The 24,000-nt window shown below is 37.8% G+C and overlaps 1 protein-coding gene across 2 annotated transcripts in view; it reads left to right on the forward strand.

Moving 5' to 3' along the window:
* The window catches only part of LOC115216786 (protein unc-13 homolog D), a 527,921-nt gene that overhangs the window by 414,312 nt on the left and 89,609 nt on the right, over positions 1–24,000 (forward strand). For both annotated transcript variants that reach the window (XM_036504398.1, XM_029786361.2), the window contains exons 18-20: positions 4,592–4,666; positions 6,498–6,602; positions 17,655–17,936. In XM_036504398.1, the coding sequence (XP_036360291.1) occupies positions 4,592–4,666; positions 6,498–6,602; positions 17,655–17,936 (462 nt within the window). The remainder of the gene's footprint in view (positions 1–4,591; positions 4,667–6,497; positions 6,603–17,654; positions 17,937–24,000) is intronic.

A 24,000-nucleotide genomic window follows, 5' to 3' on the forward strand; every position in this document is an offset into this window, starting at 1 on the left:
CTATTGGTCTCTTTTGCCGAACTGCTAAGTTATGGGGCTGTACACACACCAGCATCGGTTGTCAAGTGATGTTTGTAGGGCTGAACACAGACACACGAACACACACACACACACACACACACACACACACACACACACACACACACACACACATATGCACACACACATACACACACACACACACACATACGATAGGCTTCTTTCAGTTCAGCCTACCAAATCCACTCAGGAGCTTTGGTCAGCCCAAGGCTATAGTAGAAGGCACTTGCTCAAGGTGCCATGCAATGGGACTGAACCCCAAACCATGTGGTTGGTAAGCAAGCTACTTACCACTCAGCCACTCCTGCGCCTCATAGGGTAGTTGTAAATGAATGTCACTGTCATACAAGCAGTGTCATTTGGTTCCAATATTCTGAAAATGTCTGGCCATGAGGAAATATTAACTTGCTTGACAACAACAACAACAACACAACAACCACCAAATGACATCAGTTAATGACAAACTATCTCTATTGTGTACTGAAAGAGCTCTGGAATTGTCATTGCTTTGGTCATTTGTTTTCTGTCTAGTCCAACTGAGACAACTCTCAATTGTCTACTTATCAGTTCCTGGAATATCCAGCTTACCATTTTGATATTATCTTGAATCCATTCTCCATCATCCATGTTCCTGTCATCTCCACTTATCTCACATCAAGATTTCTACATCACTCGTTATTTGACATTTGCAGGGTTATGGTGCTAGGATCTAATTGCGCCATTCCCTGCCAGATCCCCCAAATAAAGAAATGGTGTATAAGTATCTGTTTAGTCAGAGGATTTAAACCAAGAAAAATAATTGAATAGACTGTAATGTGGAAATCAGAAATGGTAAAAATACAGATGGAGAAGAAACTCGTAAAAAATCCATAGATCCCACAGATATACAGAAGATTGAAATTAAAAATGATGTGAGTAAATAAGATGTCCAAGAAAGATAACAAAAAATGCAAATACTATCAGTCCTACCATTACTAAAGGCAATAATAGAACTGAAGGAAGGTCACTCCATTGATCATCTCTAGAAATGGAATTTGTAGTTTGTGGTACCAGTGCCGGTGGCACATAAGAGAACCATCCAAACGTGGCCATAGCCAGAACCGCATCGACTGGTCTCCGTGCCGGTGGCACATAAAAATCACCATCCGAGCGTGGCCGTTCGCCAGCCTCGTCTGGCACCTGTGTCGGTGGCACATAAAAAGCACCCACTACACTCACGGAGTGGTTGGCGTTAGGAAGGGCATCCAGCTGTAGAAATACCCCCAGATCTGACTGGCCTGGTGCAGCCTTTGGGCTTCCCAGACCCCAGTTGAACCGTCCAACCCATGCTAACATGGAAAGCGGACGTTAAACGATGATGATGATGATGATGATGATTTTTAGTTTTGTAATATCTATTTCTTTACTACCCACAAGGGGACAAACATGGACAGACAAATGGATTAAGTCGATTACATCGACCCCAGTGCGTAACTGGTACTTAATTTATCGGCCCTGAAAGGATGAAAGGTAAAGTCAACCTCGGCGGAATTTGAGCGCAGAATGTAACGGCAGACGAAATACCTATTTCTTTACTACCCACAAGGGGCTAAACACAGAGAGGACAAACAAGGACAGACAAACAGTTTAAGTTGATTATATCGACCCCAGTGCATAACTGGTACTTCTTTAATCGACTCTGAAAGGATGAAAGGCAAAGTCGACCTCGGTGGAATTTGAACTCAGAACGTAACAGCAGACGAAATACTGCTCAGTATTTTGCCCGGTGTGCTAACGTTTCTGCCAGCTCACTGCCTTCAATTTGTAATATTTTTAAACAAAATGTTCTTCTAATTCTTCCTGAAGGATACTTATATGACCCCTGTTTTCCTTAAAGGATTCATATTGACTCAGAATCAATTCTGGATTATCCGAATAAACTTAAGAAAATATTGATAAGACATTGGTAAGAGAAACTTCTGTAATAATGCATTGGCTAGAATCTAACTATCAATGATCTTAATATGGTCAGCGGAGATAAAATATGGAATATTATATTTGCTGGTTGAATGGTTAGCAATAGAAAGGAAGAAGACACATTCAATTGTAAAAGCAAATTGTTCCAACAATTTACAATATGTTCAAATTTTTCGAACATGGCCAACATGTAAAATTAGATGTAAGGCCACAATAATCAAACGATTAAATAAAGAAACAAAATAGAAAATAATTTCAACATAACACATTATTTCCTTCCACCACCGCATGATATTATAACAATATGCTGGTCCCCAAGTTTTGTCAAGATCTCTGGTCTTTAGCCAGAGACAGTAGAATTAAAGAGGAACCAAATTTGAGTGTCCCACTATTGATTAGATTTGACATAATATTGTCTGGCAATGCTGTGGTCGTTCCAAGCATCTATCTAGTGCCATATACATGATGATTGATAGTTGAAGAAACTACAAGTCTTCAATTTTCTTTATTGATTCTGGCTCATTTTCAAATAACTAAATGCTTTTACCTAAATCATATGGGCGGGGACAATTTAAATTTGCTAATCTTCGTTAAGTTCTTTGTAGAAATGTTCCACTAACCCGGTAGAATGCCAATGGGAAATGAGGCTATTGGGAATTTTCAGAGCAGTGTGTAGAACTGTATGAGTTATTGAGAAGCTAAACCACAGAGATATATATGAGATTAAATATTGACAGATTTAGCAAAAAAAAAAAGAAGCTAATTATATTGATTTATTTCAATAATGTTATTAAATAATTCATTCTTCTGGTCATTTAATGAGTGTTTAGGTTTTGAGGTTGAGTTTGTCAATATAAAAGTCTCAAGACTATAAATGCTGTGATCACATGTTCAAACCTTGCAGTGGTGTTTATAAATTAAGCAATGGAGAATTGATTATATTTCGAAAAAATAAAGAAATAAAACAAGAAAAATTCCCACAAAATAAAAGTAAACTTCAATTCTCTTGGATTTACAGTAATACTAGGCTAACACAGTTCTCTTACATAATCTAGTATTGCCTCAAAAGTTGCCTGTCCAATGCCTGCCTGTTGCTATACATACATACATACATACATACATATATATGTGTGTATATATATATATGTATCTTTAACTATATCTGTCTGTCTGTCTATATATGTATGTGTGTGTGTATATATATATATACTCTTTTACTTTTTTACTTGTTTCAGTCATTTGACTATGGCCATGCTGGAGCACTGCATTTAGTTGAGCAAATCGACCCTAGGCCTTATTCTCTGTAAGCCTAGTACTTATTCTATCGGTCTCTTTTGCCGATCCGCTAATTTATGGGGATGTAAACACACCACCATTGGTTGTCAAGTGATGTTGGAGAGACAAACACAGACACACAAACACACACACACACACACACACACACACACACACACACACATACACATATATACACATATATGATGGGTTTCTTTCAGTTTCTGTCTACCAAATCCACTCACAAGGCTTTGGTTGGCCCGAGGCTATAGTAGAAGACACTTGCCCATGGTGCCACGCAGTGGGACTGAATCCGGAACCATGTGGTTCATAAGCAAGCTACTTACCACACATATATAGCAATATAGCAATTGCCGATTGGAAGACACATTTTAGCCATTCAGAAGCACAAGGAGAGCGTTAACTTCACTTAAACATTTATTACTAATATGGTGCCAAAATTTTTGTTGCTTGAAACTGCAACCTGTTCACTGACAAAATCTTTAGATGCACCACCCTCCCATTTCCACTCTCCTCCTCCCGTCCTCATTCCATTCCACCTTCCTCCTCCCACCTTCTTTCCACCTGTTTCCTCCCATCCTCTTGCCATTCCACCCACTCCTCCCCTTCGTTCTTTGACCTCCTTCTCCTCCTCCTTTCACCCTCTCCTCTTGCTTCCTCCTTCCACCATCTCCTCCTCCTCCTCCTTCCAACCTCTTCTTTTCCACCTCCTCTTGCTCCCGCCTCCCCTCCTCCTTCTTCTGCCCTCTCTTCCTCCTTCCGTCTTCTCGTCCCGCCTCTCCCTTTCACATCCACACCTCATCATCATCATCATCCGTCCATCACATTCCTCCCCTCTCTTTCACTCCCCACCCTCTCATTCCCATCCTCCTCTTCACATACTAGTATCTTGAAAAAAAAAAATGGATACATTTTGATAACGCAGACTTTTAAATGAGTGGTGGTGGTGGGGGGGGGGCAGCAGTGGTGGTTACAACTGGAATATCATCAGTTATAATAGTTCTGCTGACTGGATCAGAGAAAGGGCTAGGGTTAAAAACAACAACAACAACAGCAACAACAACAGCGACAACAGCAAGAAATTTTCAACCTCATTACAGCTACCCAACTGCCCATACCAATATAATTCATTTGTCTTTACAAAACACAAAACTTTGTCCATTTTCCAAATTATCTCATAGAGTCTAGCAGTCTGTTTGTTCACTTTTGTTCCTTTATACTTACTAATAGATATTCTACTATTCATTAAATTCCATTATTTCAAACATTCTGTTTGTTTTGTTATTCTATTATTCTGCAGATCGCTCAAGAATGGAGAGAGATTGACTACAACAATGCTGACGTTGCAATGATGGCAATCACAAAGATAACAGATGTAAGTGTTCTGTTGTAGATATACTACAGCTATATCTATATCTAGAACTGCAGTTACCACTACAGGCCATACTACAATTACAGTATATCTAGAAACACAGATGGCCCTGTGCTTGGCTCAGTGGTTAGAGTGTCAGCTTCACCATCATGAAGTCGTGAGTTCGATTCCCTGACTGGGCAGGCTGTGTGTTGTGTTCTTGAGCAAGACACTTTATTTCATGTTGCTCCAGTTCATTTACCTGTAGAAATGAGTTGCGACGTCACTGGTGCCAAGCTGTATCGGCCCCTTTGCCTTTCTCTTGGATAACACTGGTGGCATGGAGAGGCGAGGCTGGTATGCATGGGCGACTGTTAGGCTTCCATAAACAACCTTACCTGGACTTGTTCCTCAGAGGGGAACTTTCTAGGTGCAATCTCATGGTCTTTCATGGCCGAAGTAGGGCTCTTTACTTTTTAGTTACAAACTACATCTACAACCACAAATAAAGTAACTACTACAGCCAAAACTGCAATCCTAACCATAGCAACAGCTACAGATATAACTGAAACTATACCCACAGCTACTATTGCAACTGTCACCTCAACAGCACTTCCATCTATAGGCAAAACCATTGGCTAAACTACAGCCATGACTACAATTACAGCTACAAACATAATTACACAACACCACTGAATGGATTAGGGTTCAAGGGTCAGATGATGACTTCAAAAAATTAATCTAAACAGTTGTCTCATGAACCGCGTTTTGTATTCAGCAAATGAAAGGATGAACAGTACAACTTGTACTTTGAGTCCTAGTCGGTTGGGATTGATTGATCAACCATATCAAAGGTTACTTTTTACTTTTGGCTGTAGGAAAAAAACCCCAAAAACCTCATGTAATGAAGTCTAAATCAAAATAGGAATGAAGTTTCTATATGGTTTTCTATAGTGTTGTGGGCAATCATGTTACTTCAGTGATCCACAGTCTTTAGAACCAAGGTTAGTTATATTTGAAGAACAATAAAGGAGCCATAAAGAAGAAAGGGTCCATAAGTGTGTTGGAGTAGTGGCAGTGAATTTTGGGAAGTATAGGATTTTTTAAGAATACAATGTCCTGACAACTAACGACTGATGAGGGTAATTTATAATTTATTTCATGCTTTGACAATACTGAACATGGAAAAAATGTTTCTGAAAGCCACAAGTGCTATGTTGGTCTTTGATTTTAAAAAGATGTAGAGCTACACCATTTTGGTAAGTTATGGAAGATTGTGTGTAAAAATAAGAGGATGTAAAGAAAGTTAAGGGTGCTTCTGTTCAAGGGTGTTGTTGCTTGAGGGTGTTATTGCTTCTCTTTGACCAGAAAGGACAGACTGTATATTGTATGTGTGAGAGGCATGATATTATAGAGTAATGTAATGAAAACAACGAATGTGGAAAATCTGTTAATGGCTTGAGAGAAATATGTTGGATGTGCTGACTGTAGAATTGATTGAGTTGTTGCATATTAAAGAGATTGGTTGGTGCATATGTAAGAAAGACAACTGTACTGAGAGGGAAATGTGATGTGAATGGAAAAGGAGCTTTGGATACATTAATTGTGAATGATGCTTGTGAGTGAAGTAAACAAATGAAGAGATGACAAGCAGTTAGGTAAGATCTTAGAATACTAAGCCTGCGAGATAAGATGATGCAGAACTAAAATGAATGGTAGATCTATCCAGCTCATGCTGGCATGAGGAAATGTTTTCTTGATTTACTTTAGGGAAACTTTTGTGATATTCCATCGATAAATTATTTCTTTCTGATATTTTAAATTCTAATGAAATCTAATAATGATTTTTTGACAGTTGATCTGTGATTCTGTCAAGTTTTATGCTGAGAAGATCCATACCATTTTGAGGAACAATAGATATTATGATGAACAGGTGCATCACTTTGATGTTAATGATCAGGTAAGATATATGACTAATGTTAATAACCAGGTAAGATATGATTAATGTTCAAAGGACTACAAAGGGTTTATGACTGACATTAATAACCAGGTAAAATATGACTGATGTTAATGATGTTATAAGATGGCATATTAATGAATAAATAACAAGTGATTGATGACCAGTGAACTGGTGAGATATGATTGATATAGTGTTAATGAGAATTCTAATGCTCAGTGATGTTAATTACCAATTAAGATATGATTGAGGTGAGGGATTGGATAAAATATGACAAAAATGAGTGATTAATAAAGATAATATTGATGTTAATAACTAGATAAGATATAACCGATGTTAGTAACCTAATAAAATATGAATCATTAGAAAAGAGCAAAATTCAGATCAGAAAGCAGCAATGAGTCAGCTGAAAAGCAAAATAACAGTAAGTACTAAAATACACAAACAGTCATCATCATCATCATCATAATCGTCGTCGTCCTCATCATCGTTTAAGGTCCGTTTTCCATGCTGGCATGGGTTGAATGGTTTGACTGAGGTCTGGAAAGCCAGCGGCTGCACCAGGCTCCAATCTGATCTGGCCGAGTTTCTACAGCTGGATACCCTTCCTAACACCAACCACTCTGAGAGTGTAGTGGGTGCTTTTTACATGCCACCAGCATGGGAGCCAGTCAGGGAGCACTGGCATCGGCCACATTTGGATGGTGCTTTTTAGAGCCTCCGGCATGGGAGCCAGTCAGGTGGACCAAGCATTGATCACATTGAGATAGTGCTTTTTACATGCCACCAGCACGGGAGTCAGTCAGGGGGCACTGCCATCAACCATGTTCAGGTGGTGCTTTTTATGTGCCACCGGCATGGGAACCAGTCAGATGGGCCTGGTATTGATCACGTTGAGATAGTGCTTTTTACATTCCACTGGCATAGGAGTCAGTCAGGAGTCACTGGCATTGGCTGCATTCGCATTCAGATGGTGCTTTTTTACATACCACTGGTACAGGAGCCAGCCAGGCAGACCTGGCATTGACCACATTCGGATGGTGCCTTTTACGTGCCACCAGCAAAATACATACACGTATAAGACAGAAAAGTGAACAGTATAAGAGCCATGAAGAGAAAGGGGTTCATAGGCATGCTAGGAGTAGAGAATTTTGGAAACACAACCTTATATACACATACATACACACACACACACACACATCCATGTGCTCCAAGCCAGCTCCTAGCTAGGCCAGCTTCTGTCAAACTGTACAACCCATGCCAGCATGGAAAACGGATTTTCAATGATGATGATGATGATGATGATGATACTGTGCACCATTTCTCTTCCTATATCTGGTCCACTATCAGCTGAGAGTAATGAGGCAGCCTCTTCACTAAAATACACTTCTCTCTCCTCTTCTTCAGGAAATTCCCCCACTTGTACAATTCTCTACTAGATTATTAACCGACTGACAATGATGATTCTTCAACAACAAACAGCATATATCTTTAAACATGTCTCAGGCATTATTCCAAGCTGCATACAATTCCACCAAGATTATTTACCATTATCTGCAATTTCACTGCAACGCACACATCTCTTTCAACTCTCCGCTTTTAACTCTCTTTCTCTCCCTATGTCAGTGTGTGGTTTGTGTGTGTGTATGTGTGTATGTGTGTGTGTACACACACACACACTTATTTACATACATACATACATACATACATTACTACCTCTATACATATACACACATACGCATATGTATATATATACATACATAGTTAATATGTACATATATACATGTATATTTATATATATATAAATATTTACATTTATACATGCGTGTGTGTGTATATATATATAAGTATATATATATATATATGTGTGTATGTATGTGTGTGTGTATATATACACAAACACACACATAAAAAAGTTCTGTTTCTTTTCGAGCCAAATAAGTCTAACAGATGACACATGCCTGCACACATGCCTCGTATACACACACACACACAACATCCACACACCCACACCCAAACCCCCACACAAACATGCGCACCCCCACACACTTATGCACACAAGCACGGACACATACAAAGCAACTGATTCTTTTTAAAATTGGAACCTTATTGCAATGTCGGCTTTGAATGTTCAGTTCTGTTATTGACGGCAATTTTAGGGGAAATGAGAGATGAGAGTAAATTGAGGCAGGAGCTGAGATATATACTTCAGCATTTTTATTAAGTTCTTTCATGTGTGCATGTGTGCGTACATATATGTATGTGTGTGTGTGTGTGTGCGTATATATATATATAAATATGTGTATGTATATAGGTGAGTATATATGTGCTATGACCTTCATAATCATCATCACCATCATGATCATCTTCCTCATAATGCACACAGTACATTGTATGTATAAATACAGTTGTGTGTAGGTGTATATATGTGTAAGTATATGCTTATGCTTGTGTGTATGCATGCCTGTGTACATGTGTGTATATATACATACATATATATGTATATATATATGTATATATATATATATATATACACATTGATATCACCGTGACTGACCAGGCTATCAGATGTTGCTACACATCGCTGGTCACAATGCGCTTAGCATTGTTTTAGCCTTCAAATGACGCCACCTCGCTGGCTAAGCGAGCAGCCATATATTTATATATGTATATATATTATATATATATATATATATATAATATATATATATATATATATATTATATATAATATATATATATATATGTATGTATATATATATATATATAATATATATATATATATATATTATATATGTATGTATGTTATTTGTATGTAGGTGAGTCATCATCTTAATCATCATCATCATTATTTAATGTCCATTTCCCATGCTGACGGTTTGGCCAGAGCTAGTAAGGCCAGGGGCCTCATCAGGCTCCATTGTCTGTTCTCTCATGGTTTCTACAGCTGGATGCCCTTCGTAATGCCAAGCACTCCACAGAATGCACTGGGTGCTTTTTATATGGCACCAACAGCAGCAGCATTTCTTATGTGGCACCAGCACCAGTATCAATTCCGTTGTGGTGGACATGTCTTCTTGAATACAGCAACATGTTAGATATCTCAGTCCTTAGTCATCTCCTCCATAAGGCTCTGTGTCTTGGGATTGACCTTCATTACTTTGTCCCATGTCTTTCTGGGTCTCCTTCTTCCGCAAGTTTCATCCACTTTCAGTGATTGACACTTCTGCAACTATCTACATCCATATACATCACATGACCAAACCAGCGCAGTCTTCTCTCTTGCACACTGTATCTAATTCTTCTTATGCCCAACTTTTCCCCCAAGAGACTTGTGCTCTGTGGCACAGGTACACTGACACTGTATGTCAAATGGTACATACTAACTTTATTTCCCTCTAGCCTTTGCATGTCTTCTGCATTCCGGGCCCACATCTCACTAACATGTATCATTGACACATATATATATATATACATATATATATATGTATATATATAATATATATATATATATAATATATATATATAATATATATATATATATATATATATATATATATATATGCCAGTACCCTCTGACTGATCCCTGTGCCGGTGGCATGTAAAAAGCACCATCTAAATGTGGCCGATGCCAGTACCCCAGTGGGACATAAAAAGCACCCACTACACTCATGGTTGGCATTAGGAAGGGCATCCAGCTGTAGAAACATTGCCAGATCAGATTGGAGCCTGGTGCAGCCACTGGCTCTCCAGACCTCAGTCAAACTGTCCAACCCATGCCAGCATGGAAAACAGATGTTAAACGATGATGATGATGATATATAAGCATGCATTTTTGTATGTTTGTGCGTGCATGTGTGTATGTGTGTGTTAGTGTATGTACATGCATATGTGTAATTACAAAAATTTGTTTTATAATCACAAGATTCTGTGTTGAGTCCCAGAGTGCACTATTTTGAGCAAGATGTCTTCCACAGGAGTTTGGGGTTGACTCAAGTGTTATGACTGAACTGAAATGAGTTGACAGAAACAGTGTGGAATGTAGTCCAATGTATCCGCATCTGTAATTTACCAGACTCTGTCTTGCCACGCTGTGTGTCACACTGAGAATCTACTCAAGGGTGACATTGAGTGTACAAATGCCTGAAGAATATACAGGTACTTGTATGCTCAAGAAAGTCCCAAGCTAGGTGAGAAACCACTTCATGTAAGAATCTATGAAGAAAGAAATATTAAGATGAAAGGAATGAATTTACATTAGACTTGAAACAGTTCAGGTCATAAAAAGTGGGGAGAACAATGAAATGGAAGAGAGTTCCGAAGTTTGGTATTTCAAGGAAAAAAAGCTATGATTATTGAAAGTCTTCTTTGTTTGTGGAAACACAACAACATCTGGATAAAGATGCTGTGAGTTCTGAGTTTGGTGAGATGGCACAAAGCGATTGGGAACCAAGAGAGAAAGTTCATCAAAGCACTTCCTGTGGCAATAATAGCTGAATAGATTAAGGCTGGTGATGTCACATCCATGTGACAAGGCTTGCAGAGTTGAAGCAAGAGACGGACCAATCAAATTAGAGACTTGCTTCTGAGTAAGTGTTCCATAGACATATGTATCCATAGTAAAATCCTCAGACAGAATCATGGTGATAGACATGGCTGCACCTTTATGGATTACAAGTTTACACCAGTTTCGCATAGCCCCAGCTCATCCAAAGTACCTTGGATTGCAGGCTGAACAACCTGCTGTGCTTACCTTGGATCGTAGGGTGACCTGCTGTGCTTGAGGAGACCTATTGAGTCAAGAACATCAACGTCAAAATGAATATCAAATGGAAATTGTAGTTGTGATACCTGTGCCGGTGGACGTAAAAAGCACCATCTGAACGTGGCCAATGCCAGCGCCGCCTTAACTGGCTTCTGTGCCGGTGGCATGTAAAAAGCACCAACCGACTGTGGCCGCTGCCAGCGTCCCCTGGCATCTGTGCCGGTGGCACGTAAAAAGCACCCACTTCACTCTCGGAGTGCTTGGCGTTAGGAAGGGCATCCAGCTGTAGAAACACTGCCAGATCAGACTGGAGCCTGGTGCAGCCTCCTGGCTTCCCAGACCCTGGTTGAACCATCCAACCCATGCTAGTACGGAAAACAGACGTTAAACGATGATGATGATAATGATGAAGTGCATTTCACCTGAAGGGTTTCTATAGTTTCTGTCTATGGGTTACAGGCCGATCCAATTCTATAGAAAATGCTGCCCTGCTGATGTGAATGTCAAAAAGAAAGAGGATAACTACAAACAACTGCACTGAAACTTCCAGTTTTTATATCCTGATTATAAATTTACATTTATACCAATAGTAATTGGTGCACTTAGCTTGAGATTAAATGGCTAAGTGATAATCTGGATAAGCTAGGGTTTTCAGAAAATGACTTGACCAGTTAATTCACACATTACAAATACGATCTGTAAGTGGAACAGTAAAGATGTGCAAGACTTTCCTCAAGTCTAAAATGTGAATTTGTTTTTGTCATCTACATTCCAATAATGGCGCTGTATATCTTTGTTATAAAACAGCTCCTTTCTCAGATGAAGAATTCAAATAATTAAAAGTAGAAGAGAACATATACACATATGTGTGTATCTGTGTGTTTATGTGCCTGTATGTGTATGCAAACACTGATGCAGATGTAGATGTGACGACGATGATGATGACGACGACGATGATGATGATGTTGATGATGATGGTGTGGATGTTGACAATGTTAATGGTAACGGTGATGGTGATGATGATGATGGTGATGATGATGATGGTGGTGGTGGTAGTGATGATGATGATGGTGATGATGATAATGATGATAATGATGATCGATGATAATGATGATGATGACGACGTATGAGGACAGTTATGACAGCCATACGTTATAATGTCAGAGAGGTAAATAAGAAGCGCTTCAAGTCAAGACACATATTAATATATTTCTTACCCAATGAGATGACAGGTTATATATTGTAGGTAGAAAGGTTGAGAGGTAGAAGAGAAGTGATATTTGATGAACCATAACTCTGGGCCACTTTTTGGCATCATTTATTAACTATAGGTGGGTAAGTTTGTATTGTACTTACCATAAATTAGTTCAAGCATTAGTGCCTCTTCATCGTTTCACATCTGTCATTCGCAGACCAAAAGTCACTCACTTAACTAACTCCTTCACTAGAGAGTTACTGCTTGTCTCACATTATATACAAAACAATACTTCTAAATTTATGCAAAAAAATATGAGGAAAAAAATTAAAAAAAGAATCATATTAATTTTAGCTTCTTTTTATTATTTTCTTTCTTTTCTTTTGAGAAGGAGAGAAAAAGTGGAATTTTCTTTCTTTAATGTTTTTATTAATTCTTTTCTATTTTTTGAATAAAAAAACAGTAAAGGAGAAAGATGATTTGGTTCTATTTTATCTGAATGATATAAAGAATTGGTTGAAATTGAGGCAACTGTCTGTTACTGTCTTTAGAAATATCTTGACAGGGTTCCTGCTCTCACTTGAAACTATTCATAAATGTTTTCAAAGATTGTGGTCTTATTTTGGTCTGCACACACTCATACACACATGTGTGCACTCATACACACATATAAACACATATGTGTGTGTACATACGTCATATATGTATATATATGATGTATGAATATGGACATATATGTGTGTATATGTATACACACACACACACACACACACATATATATAATATACTCACACATATTTAATTACTTATATGCATACATATGTGTGTGTGTGTATATATATATATGTGTATGTGTGTGTGTATGTATATATATATACATATATATGTCTATCTGTCTGTCTATCTATCTATCTATCTATCTATCTATGCACACACACAGGCATACACATCCCCCCTCAATTATTATACATATATATATATATATATATATATATATATTATATATATATATATATATATATATATATATATATAATATGCATACATACACACACACATATATGAAGATAGCTAGGTAGATAATATGTGTATCTGTCTACATATATATATATCTTCCTGTGTACTTGTCTATATTTATGTAAATATATATATATATTTACACATGAACACTCACTTACAGACACGCACACATACATATACATGCACACACAGATAGATAAATTGATAGATAGCTATAGATACACACACACACTCATCTATATGTAAATATATATAACTACATATATACACAACGTTATTATTTTCTCTTCTAAGCTGATCTGAAAATCTCTCATACCACTTATTTTGGCCTTTTCCAGCTGAAAAAGTCTTAAAATATCTTTGCAGATGTGAAAAAGTAGGAAAAGAATGCAAAGACTGTTAATATCTGAAGATAATTACAGACTCTAAATAACCAATATGTGAGAATAATTTCTATAAATCTACAATTGTTCCAACTTGGAATAATAATGATAAAATAGGAAATTCAAATATAAGCACTGTCATAGCCTTGAAAGAATTTTGATTTTGATTCACTTGTGCTGTTTCTTACACAGGAACTATGTTTGGTCTGTTCAAGCCTTTTTTGTTTAGGGGGTTTATTTTTAGACAACCTCTGATGGCAGTCGTGTAATTATCTAGAGTTGACAGGGAGGCAGTTATGTATTATGATTGAGTCTTTTGATCTTTGTTTCATTGAAATAACCTCTTATATTGATCATTGCTGGATGGTCATGTGGAATGAGTGGAGGTGCATGGCTTTGTGGTTAGGGTATTGCTCTCATGATAATAAAATTGTGGTTCTGTTCCAGGACTGGGCGATGCGTTGTGTTTTTGAAGAAAACACTTTGTTTCACTTTCCACAAGTCCACTCAGCTGGCAAAAGTGAATAACTCATCAAAGGACTAGCATCCCATCCATTGGGGAAATATATATGCTACGTATAATGCACCATTCGAGCGTGGTTGTTGCCAGTGCTGCCTGACTGGCTCCCGTGCTGGTGGCATGTAAAAAGCACCATTCAAGTGTGGCCAATGCCAGTACTGCCTGACTGACCCTCATGCTGGTGGCATGTAAAAAGCACCCACTACACTCTCAGAGTGGTTGGAATTGGGAAGGGCATCAAGCTGTAGAAATATTGCCAAATCAGATTGGAGCCTGGTGCAGCCTCCTGGTTCGCCAGCCCTCAGTCAAACCGTCCAACCCATGCCAGTATTGAAAGTGGGCATTAAACGACAACAACGTTGATGATGATGATGATGATGATGATGATGATGATGAGAATCCATGAAGCCAGCCTATGGTTAGGGAACAATTTTTGATCCTCTTTTTCATGGGGTGACGAGTTCCCAGTTAATTTCTCTGGAATGTCATGTTTTATCGTGTCTTTTAGAGAATGATAAACTGAATCAGGTTCAGAAACATTTGGTCTTTTTCTCTTTGTTTGTTGAGTCTGACAGAAAAGACATTATCAATGTTTGTTATATTGGGTTGTCCGGAAAGTTCGTGCTGATTTTTAAAGGAAAGAAAAAGGTCAATAAATACTTGCCATTACATTTTTATCAACCAAATATGAACCATTTTGTTGCACAATGCGTTTCCATCCTTCCTTTAACTTGAAAATACCCTCTTCTCGCAATTGAGGTGGTTTGACGGCAAAGAATTCATCTAGGTATCTTTTTACGTCATCCAAGGAATTGAAATTTTTACCATTAAGACTATTCTGCAGAGACCTGAATAAGTGGAAATCCAAAGGTTCAATATCTGGTGAATATGGAGGGTGGGGTACCACATCCCAGCCGAGCTGCAGCAATTTTTGTCTGGCTCCCAAAGCATCATATGCCGAAAATGAACTTTCTTTCCTTCCATTTTAAAGTGTTGCAGAATTAATACAGGTTATAGGAACATAAACCTTTTTCCATGAAAAGATAGATTAAACTGTGCTTTAAATGGAGGTGTAGTCAAATCCTATTTTATGAACTCAACCATGTTCTAAAATAAGTGGAAAGGTAAGCTACTATAAATTGGCACAAACTTTCCAGACAACTTTCCAGATCCTCTCAAAACAGTGAGTTTGATGCTATTAATGTTCCAGTTAAGCTGTTGCATGTCAACACCTGCAGGAAAGACATGAGCAAGGAAAAGATTCCAGAGGGATGATGATATGGGGAAGACAGGATTGGGGATAATGGTTAGAATGGGACAGAGTGGAGTAGGATGTACCAAGTGTGATTAGAAATGGAAAGTCAAGTGGGATGGGGAGGGGTTGAGTACTTGAGTGGTGGTGGTATGAGACCAGCCGGCTCCAAGAAACAGAGGCTATTGTAATAGCAACAGAAAAGACAAGAAAGAAGAGAGAGTACTTCTGGGTGCTTTAGGTTTTATTCATGTCCATTAGTGATTGAATTCCACTAAGTCAAGTGACTCATACGCAGATCTCGGTCTGTGTTCCTCAGGATGTGGGCCAAGATTAATAAATCCAGGTTGTTTGTGTGTGTTGTGGCATTACTGTCCCAGAGGTGAGAGCAGTATTCCACAGGGGTTTTACTTGAGCCTAGTTAATTTTTGATGGAGCTAGAACCAACTAAGATCTAGTTAAGCCAATAAGGAAGCTTCTGTACCAGTGTTTAGTGATCATGGTTATGTGGTAAGAAGTTTGCTTCCCAACCACATGGTTCCAGGTTCAGTCTTACTGCAGGGCACCTTGGGCAAGTGTCTTCTGCTATAGCCTCAAGCTGACCAAAGCCTTGTATGTGGATTTCGTAGACAGAAACTGAAAGAAGCCTGTCATATAATAATAATAATAATAATAATAATAATAATAATAATAATAATAATAATAATAATAATAATAATAATAATTATTATAATGAAATAATTGTATACAGTGCTCAGGTGCACCACAACTTGTCAAAAGTGCATATAAAGCATATGCAGTAATGTACAAATGTCTGGAAAGTGAACAGTGTGTGAGTCAGATACATGCTTGCATGTGTATGGAGGGGAGAAAATCAAGTGTAGTGTTGGCGAATCTCAGGAAGCATGGAAGTTTTGAAGGATGTAGTGCTCCGACAACTAACAACTGATGCCGGCAGTTTGTTCCATGCTTCAGCAACTCTTAGCATGAAAAAATGTTTCCAAAAGTCATGGGAGCTGTGCTGTTTTCTGACTTTGTAAACATGTCCACGGATGTTAGACAGGTGGAGTTTGAAAAGATGCTCAGAGTTATTGTTAGTAAGATGGTTAATAATTTTATGGGTGTCTGCCAAGTCAGCTGCCAGACGTCGGAGTTTCAATGTATCCATGCCCAGGGAAGTAAGGTGTTCAGAATATGGCAAATGCCTGATGGAGGGTGTTCTCTTGGTTGCACGTCGCTGAACAGTTTCCAGATGATTAATATCCTGGGCTGCATGTGTGTGCGTAATTTTGTGTCTGTGTCTGTCCTCCACCACTGCTTGACAACCGGTGTCAGTTTATTTGCATCCCTGTAACTTAGCAGTTTGGCAAAAGAACTGATAGAATAAATACCAGGCTTAAAAAAAGGTATGAGTTGGTCTGTTTGACTAAAAACTCTTCAAAGTAGTGCTCCAGCATGGCCGCATTCTAATGACAGAAGCAAGTAAAGAATAAATAATAAAAGTTAAAAGACATTTACTGCTTCTGTCGTAAAGAATGGTAACACATGAGGAACAATACATTCATCTAGATATACTAAATAAGAAGACAGTCACAGCTGGAATGTCTGTGTTCATATGGCTGTTTAATTAGGGTCAACATGGTAGGGGAACCGGGGGAGGGCTACATAACAATTACAAAAGCTTGGAGCCAGTAGAGGTCACATGTGACCTTTACTGAGGTCAGAACAATACAAATTAATTGCAAAACATCACATATTGTTTTACTTTATTGGTGAGGTTATCTGTCAATAAATTTATAATTGCGAATCTTCTCACAATGATAAACATGATTGATATTATTTTTTGTTGCCATAGCAACAATAAATAACATCTTAATGATAAATAATTGTGTCTGTGTTTCTCTTTCATTATCTTTTGTAGTTATGTATTACCCTGAATAATATTCAGCATGTCAGTTCCTACCTAGACTGTTTGAAACATGACCTTGAGTGGGAGAAAACAGCAGCAGCGATGTCTGAACTGCATGACTCTGAAGAAATTGGTGAGAAATGTCTGAACACTTTGAACCGACTTATTGACAACTGCAAGGAGGAAATTGCTATGAAAAGTGAACTTCTGGTGCAGGAAGTTGTTGGAAGGATGAGTAGAGATATCAGAAGAAAGATGGATCTACTCACAAGAAAAGACTGGAAGAAATCGTCTGTATGTAATTTTGTTTTTCTTATGGCTTCAGGTGTAATACTGTGTAGTTAAAAAGCTCATTTGCAAGAAAGTGGGTTTGAGTTCAGTCTTGTGTGTGAGTTTGGTAGATGGAAACTGTGTGGAAGCCCTCCAAATCACATGGTTGTTGGTACAGTCCCACTGTGTTGCACCTTGGGCAAATGTCTTCTTCTGTAGTTTGGGGCCAATCAAACCCTTGTGAATGGATTTGATAGGCGGAAACTGAAAGAAGCCCATGGTACGTGTGTGTGTGTGTGTGTGACTGTGTGTGTGTGAGTGTATGTGTATGTGTGTGCGTGTGTATGTGTGTGAGTGAATGGATTTGATAGGCGAAAACTGAAAGAAGCCCATGGTATATGTGTGTGAGTATGTGTGTGTGTGAGTGTGAGTGTGTATGCCTATGTGCATGTGTTTCTCTGTCTATTTCTATTTGTTCCCCATACCACTCGACTGGTGTTGGCTTGTTTACATCCCCATAACTAACTTGGTGGTTCAACAAAAAAAAAAATAATAATAATAATTATAAATAAATAAATAGACCAATAGTATAAATGCATGGCTGAGAAAATAAGTTCTGGGATCAATATCTATGATTAAACTCTTCGAGGTGGTGCTCCAGCATTGCCAAAGTCCAATAACAAAAACTAGTAAAAGATGAAAGACGTCAGATAAAAGGAGATTAATAAATCCCAGCTGGTTCCACAGTCAGCACTTTGGCAAATACTGGCTAACAGAGTGTATATAAGTAGACAGTTTGCCTAAAAGAAAACATCAATACAAATTGAAAGTTCCAGGGCTAATAAATTAGTTGCAGAGTAGAATATATTGAATTGAAGACTGGAATTTATGACGTTACATCTAATTCTTTAGTTATGAGCATTTCAACACTACATGGTATATGCAATTCATGAATATAAATATAAGTGATCTTGTAATATTACAACATATAACTATACCGTGCACTTTTCTTCAGACAGAGGTTCAAAAGTAATGCAATTTACTCTTGGAAAATTATGGTATATTTAGTTTATAAATTCCTGTTCTGTATAGACAGAGAAAGAATGAGATTTAAGGTTGCTAATATACATATGCAGATAGATCCGCACACACACACACACACACACACACATACACACACACACACACACTTTCCCATGCACAAATAAATACACCCATTTACAAGTACAGACACCGAAATTTGCATATGCAAAAATATATGTGCTTATCAGTTCATCCCATAAGTAATGTCTGGACTTCTATATTTTCAATTTGTAAATGTTTTAACAGAATTTTAGAATGTTTTTAAGGCAGCGAGCTGGCAGAAACATTAGCATGCTGGGCGAAATGCTTGGCAGTATTGCATCTGTCGCTGCGTTCTGAGTTCAAATTCCAGCGAGGTTGACTTTGCTTTTCATCCTTTTGGGGTCAATTAAATAAGTCAATTAAATAAGTACCAGTCCTTGTTTGTCCCCTCTGTGTGTAGCCCCTTATGGGCAGTAAAGAAATAAGAATTTTAGAGTGTCTCATGGCATTAAGTAATATTTATATGTATTTGGACATATGTAAATGAATTGAATTTCATTTTGTGGGATAATCAAATTGAAATTTTACCAATTATAGCTCTTCAAACATGAGCATCTAATTGGCATCTGAGGCACATAAGGCTTTATGAGTTATAAAAAGGGAACTCTACAGCTAAAGTGAAGTATTTGAAATATTCACGTAGCTTTTGGAGAAGAGTGCCTGAATGAAAGAATGTGCAGAAAATGGTTTGTAAAATTCAGAAGTGGAGATTTCAGCCTTAAAGATGAGGCCCAAACAGGATGTCCAATTGAGTTTGATGACAAGCTCCTTTTGGCAGAACTTGAAAAATACCATGCAGTTTCTGTTGAAGAATTGGCAAGCAAGCTTCATTCAAGCCATACAACTGTCTATTGCCATCTTCAACAACTTAGAAAGGTCCCTAAACTTGGAAAATGGCTGCCTCATGACATATAAGGACCATATTCTACTCATACCATGTCAGTTTGAACTGCATGTAACTAAAGAATTATTGTAATACCTAAATTCAAGTCTTTCGCTTAATATGTGTATGTGTGTGCATGTGTGTGTGCATGCATGGTTCATGTACATGTGTGTGTGTCTGTGTGTCTTTGTATCTGGTGTTCCCCATTGTTTATATCCCCATAATTTATCAGTTTCGCCAATGAGAATGATAGAATAAGGCCCACACTTAAAAAAATAAGCGCTGGGGTCAATTTGTTCCACTGAAACCTTCTTGAAGCAGTGCCTCAGCATGGCCGCATGAATCTACCAATTCACTGCCATTCCACCTCAATAACAATCTTTTCTACTAAAGGCACAAGATTTGAAATTTTGTAGGGTGGGGGGGGGTCTAGTCAATTACATCAGCCCCAGTGCGCAGCTGGTACTTATTTCCTCAACCCTGAAAAGATGAAAGGCAAAGCCAACCTCAGTGGAATTTGAACTCAGAATGTAAGGACAGATGAAATGCCGCTAAGCATTTTTCCTGGTGTGCTAACGATTCTGACAGCTCACCGCCTTTTCCATCTCAATAATAATAATTCTTGCAGTAAAACAACAGTTTAGATTCTTGAGAAACTGAAACCTTTACGACTAAACCAAAGTTATATTGATGCTACTGTACACTATAGATTCCATAGATTTACTTTCAATATCAAATATTTTAGTTGTTTAAATGTTGAAATTTGAAGACACCAGCTTCTTGATTGTGTAACTTTTAATGGCTGACATACAGCTTACATTAACAAAATCACTCTTCAAAACCAGAATCCAATACAGGAAACAAAAGGAAACCACCACATAGTTACATCGTATAAGTGATCCTGGGTAAAAAGTGATTATATTCCATTAATGTTTACTTAAGTTTCCTCAGTAAAAGGTGTTGCACAAAGCAGAATGTATTTTGATCTATAGCAAAGTCAGCTCCATATATAAATTTGTTGTTGTTTGGCTCCGGACCAACTCTGTTCAAGCAGACCATGATCAAAGGTCTTCCTGCCAACAATCATATTGTTTTGGTTTTTTTTTATGGCTAAGAAGCTAGGTCTGTAATCATGTGGCTTCAGGTTCAGTCCCACTGCATGGCATCCTGAGCAAGTGTCTTGAACTATAGGCCTGAACCAACCAATGCCTTATCATTGAATATGGTAGGTAGAAACAGTGTGGAAAGTCAATGTATATCCATCCATCCATCCATCCATCCATCCATCCATCCATCCATCCATCCATCCATCCATCCATCCATCCATCCATCCATCCATCCATCCATCCATCCATCCACACACACACACATACACACACACACACATACACACATACATACACACATACACACACACATACATACACACATACATACACACATACATACACACATACATACACACATACATACACACACACATACATATATATATATATATATATATATATATATATATATATGTCATTTATTTCATCTAGTTTCAGCTCACTAACTGTGGTCATGTACCCTATATCATTACAGATATAGGGTAAAGAATTATTAATGGTCAGTCAAATATATAATTCTCAAAATATTATGCCAATGAAGGAAATTAATTTTTATAATTCTAATCCCAAAACACGTACATAATTAATCGTAGTCTGTTTGATTTCGTTATTTTTTCTTCTTTTTGTCTATGTGAGTTACAAATATTGTCTGTGGAGTCATATTTGTAGTTAAAAGAATTAGCTTTCTTTGGCTGTTATTTCTAAATTTTCGGTATGTGGTGAAGCAACTTGTTGCTAAACCCTTAATTGTATATATATGTATATATGTATATATACATATATATATATATATATCTATCTATCTATATATATATATATCCCAGCGTTCACTATTTTTCTCTTGTTCTGGTCTAACAACCTTTCATGGTTGTCTTCATTCGGTTTCCTTGTATGTCTCCACTGTCATGTTTTTGTTCCCAACTTTGACCCTCCATAAATCCTAAATTTTATTTCATTAGAATTTATGAGACTAACTGTCTTTGAAGATTCATATTGTCGTTGCTCAAAATGAGGAGTAGATAGTCAGCCAACAACTGATGAAGGGTCTTCTCTCTGTGTTTACTAGTTCTGTTTTCCATTTTTTCTGATTGTTTACACATTTCATGTTATTTGCACCGTTAGTGGTGTGCTGTACGCATATATGCATGTATACACAAACACACACACACACACATATATATATATATAATATATATATATATATTATATATAGGAATTAATCTTCTCTCTTCGCTCCTTTGCACCACATGGGCTCAACCCTCCTCTCTTCTTCATCTAACCCTCCTCCCCTCTCTTGTCTCCCTCTCACACCTACTTCCTCCTACTCACCTTCCTCTCTTGCTCCGACTCCTACTTCTCTTCACTCCTACTCTCCTCTCTTCCCCCTCTCTTTTTATTGTCACCCCTCCCTCGTAACCCCACCCCACATTCCCTATCCATCCCATCTCCAACCTATCCCTTACACCCACTCCCACATACCCCATCTCTACCCACATACCCACCTCAACCCCCACTCTCAGCCTAACCCACACCCCACCCTTGCTTTCCCCACACTCGCCTCCCTCACCTCCCAACACCATCACACCACATCACACACCACCATACCATACACCACCATACCGCACAACACCACATCACATCACACCACCATGCACACACTTGCATTGACCGCTTTCCAGCCCCACACACCTACACATACACACACGCACACGCTGAGGTCACTAGCCTTCTTCCACATGCACTTACATGCTCTCTTATACACCTGCGTACACACCTTCATTTGGGGATCACCACTACTTTATTATTTCCCCTTCTTCCTAGCTCTCCTGTGTGACCCCTCTGTCCGGCATTCACCATGATAGATCACTAGCCACTGCAAATTCTTTATTTTTTCTCCTTGTTTCTTTCTGTGTTCCTTTCTGTGGAAGAGTGTAGGCTTGAAATGTTAAAGACGCTTTCACTTCCCGAGCGTTAAACTAATACAACTGTTTGTTTTCTACGCCACCTGTCTTTGTCTTTTGTTTTTTTTTTGTGAATTCTCCCCCTATATATATATATATAATCATAAAATCAGGAAGTATGAGAATCATATATATTTATTATATTTATTATATTTATTTAACAATGAGACTTCCATAGAATTATGATTATTTCACAATGTACTTCATGTAATATTAATTTCAGTCTGGAAGATATTTATACATACATGGTTTGCATTAATATGTATGCCCAGCATTATACAATACATGAGTATATTCACAAATGCAAATAAAGAAAATGATCATATCAAATCACTGGACCATCATGGTTACACCAACAATTCAACTCTAAGTATGCACAAAAAATTTCCTCTTTATATAAACATTGTATAGAAGGCTGAAACTGAAGTTGATTTGGTCAGTAAAAATAACTCAATAGAGATCAATTAACTTAGTCTGATCAAAGTCTTCTAATGGATTCCTCATGTAAAAGAGTTACAAATAATTTTCTGAATCCACATCTTATACTACACTAGCATGGTTTGGACAGTTTCACTAGAGCTGGTAAGCATAGTAGTAGCAGAATCAAGCAACGATAATCATCAGATTTAAGGATCCTAAAATGCTTGCATAACAAAAACATGCGTTGGTGATTATTAAAGATGTGTAAATCTCACTCTTCATTGTGTCCATTTAATATATTATGGAATTTTATATGAAATTCATTCAAGTGAACTCTGGCTTTACTAACTGAATAGGAGTATAACTGTAATGGTATACTATATACAATTCCCAGAGTTTTCTATTGGCTGATATAGCTAGCCATATTTGGATTAAAACAGAACATTTGTAAAGTATCTGTCAGTATTTTGAAATCCCTATTTCTTGCTACTTATACACACACACAGACACACAGACACACACACAGACACACAGACACAGACCCCCACCCACACACACACAGATGCACACACATACACTTATATATCAAT

Source organism: Octopus sinensis, linkage group LG1 (assembly GCF_006345805.1).
Source record: "Octopus sinensis linkage group LG1, ASM634580v1, whole genome shotgun sequence".
In the NCBI taxonomy this organism is placed as follows: Eukaryota; Metazoa; Mollusca; class Cephalopoda; order Octopoda; family Octopodidae; genus Octopus; species Octopus sinensis.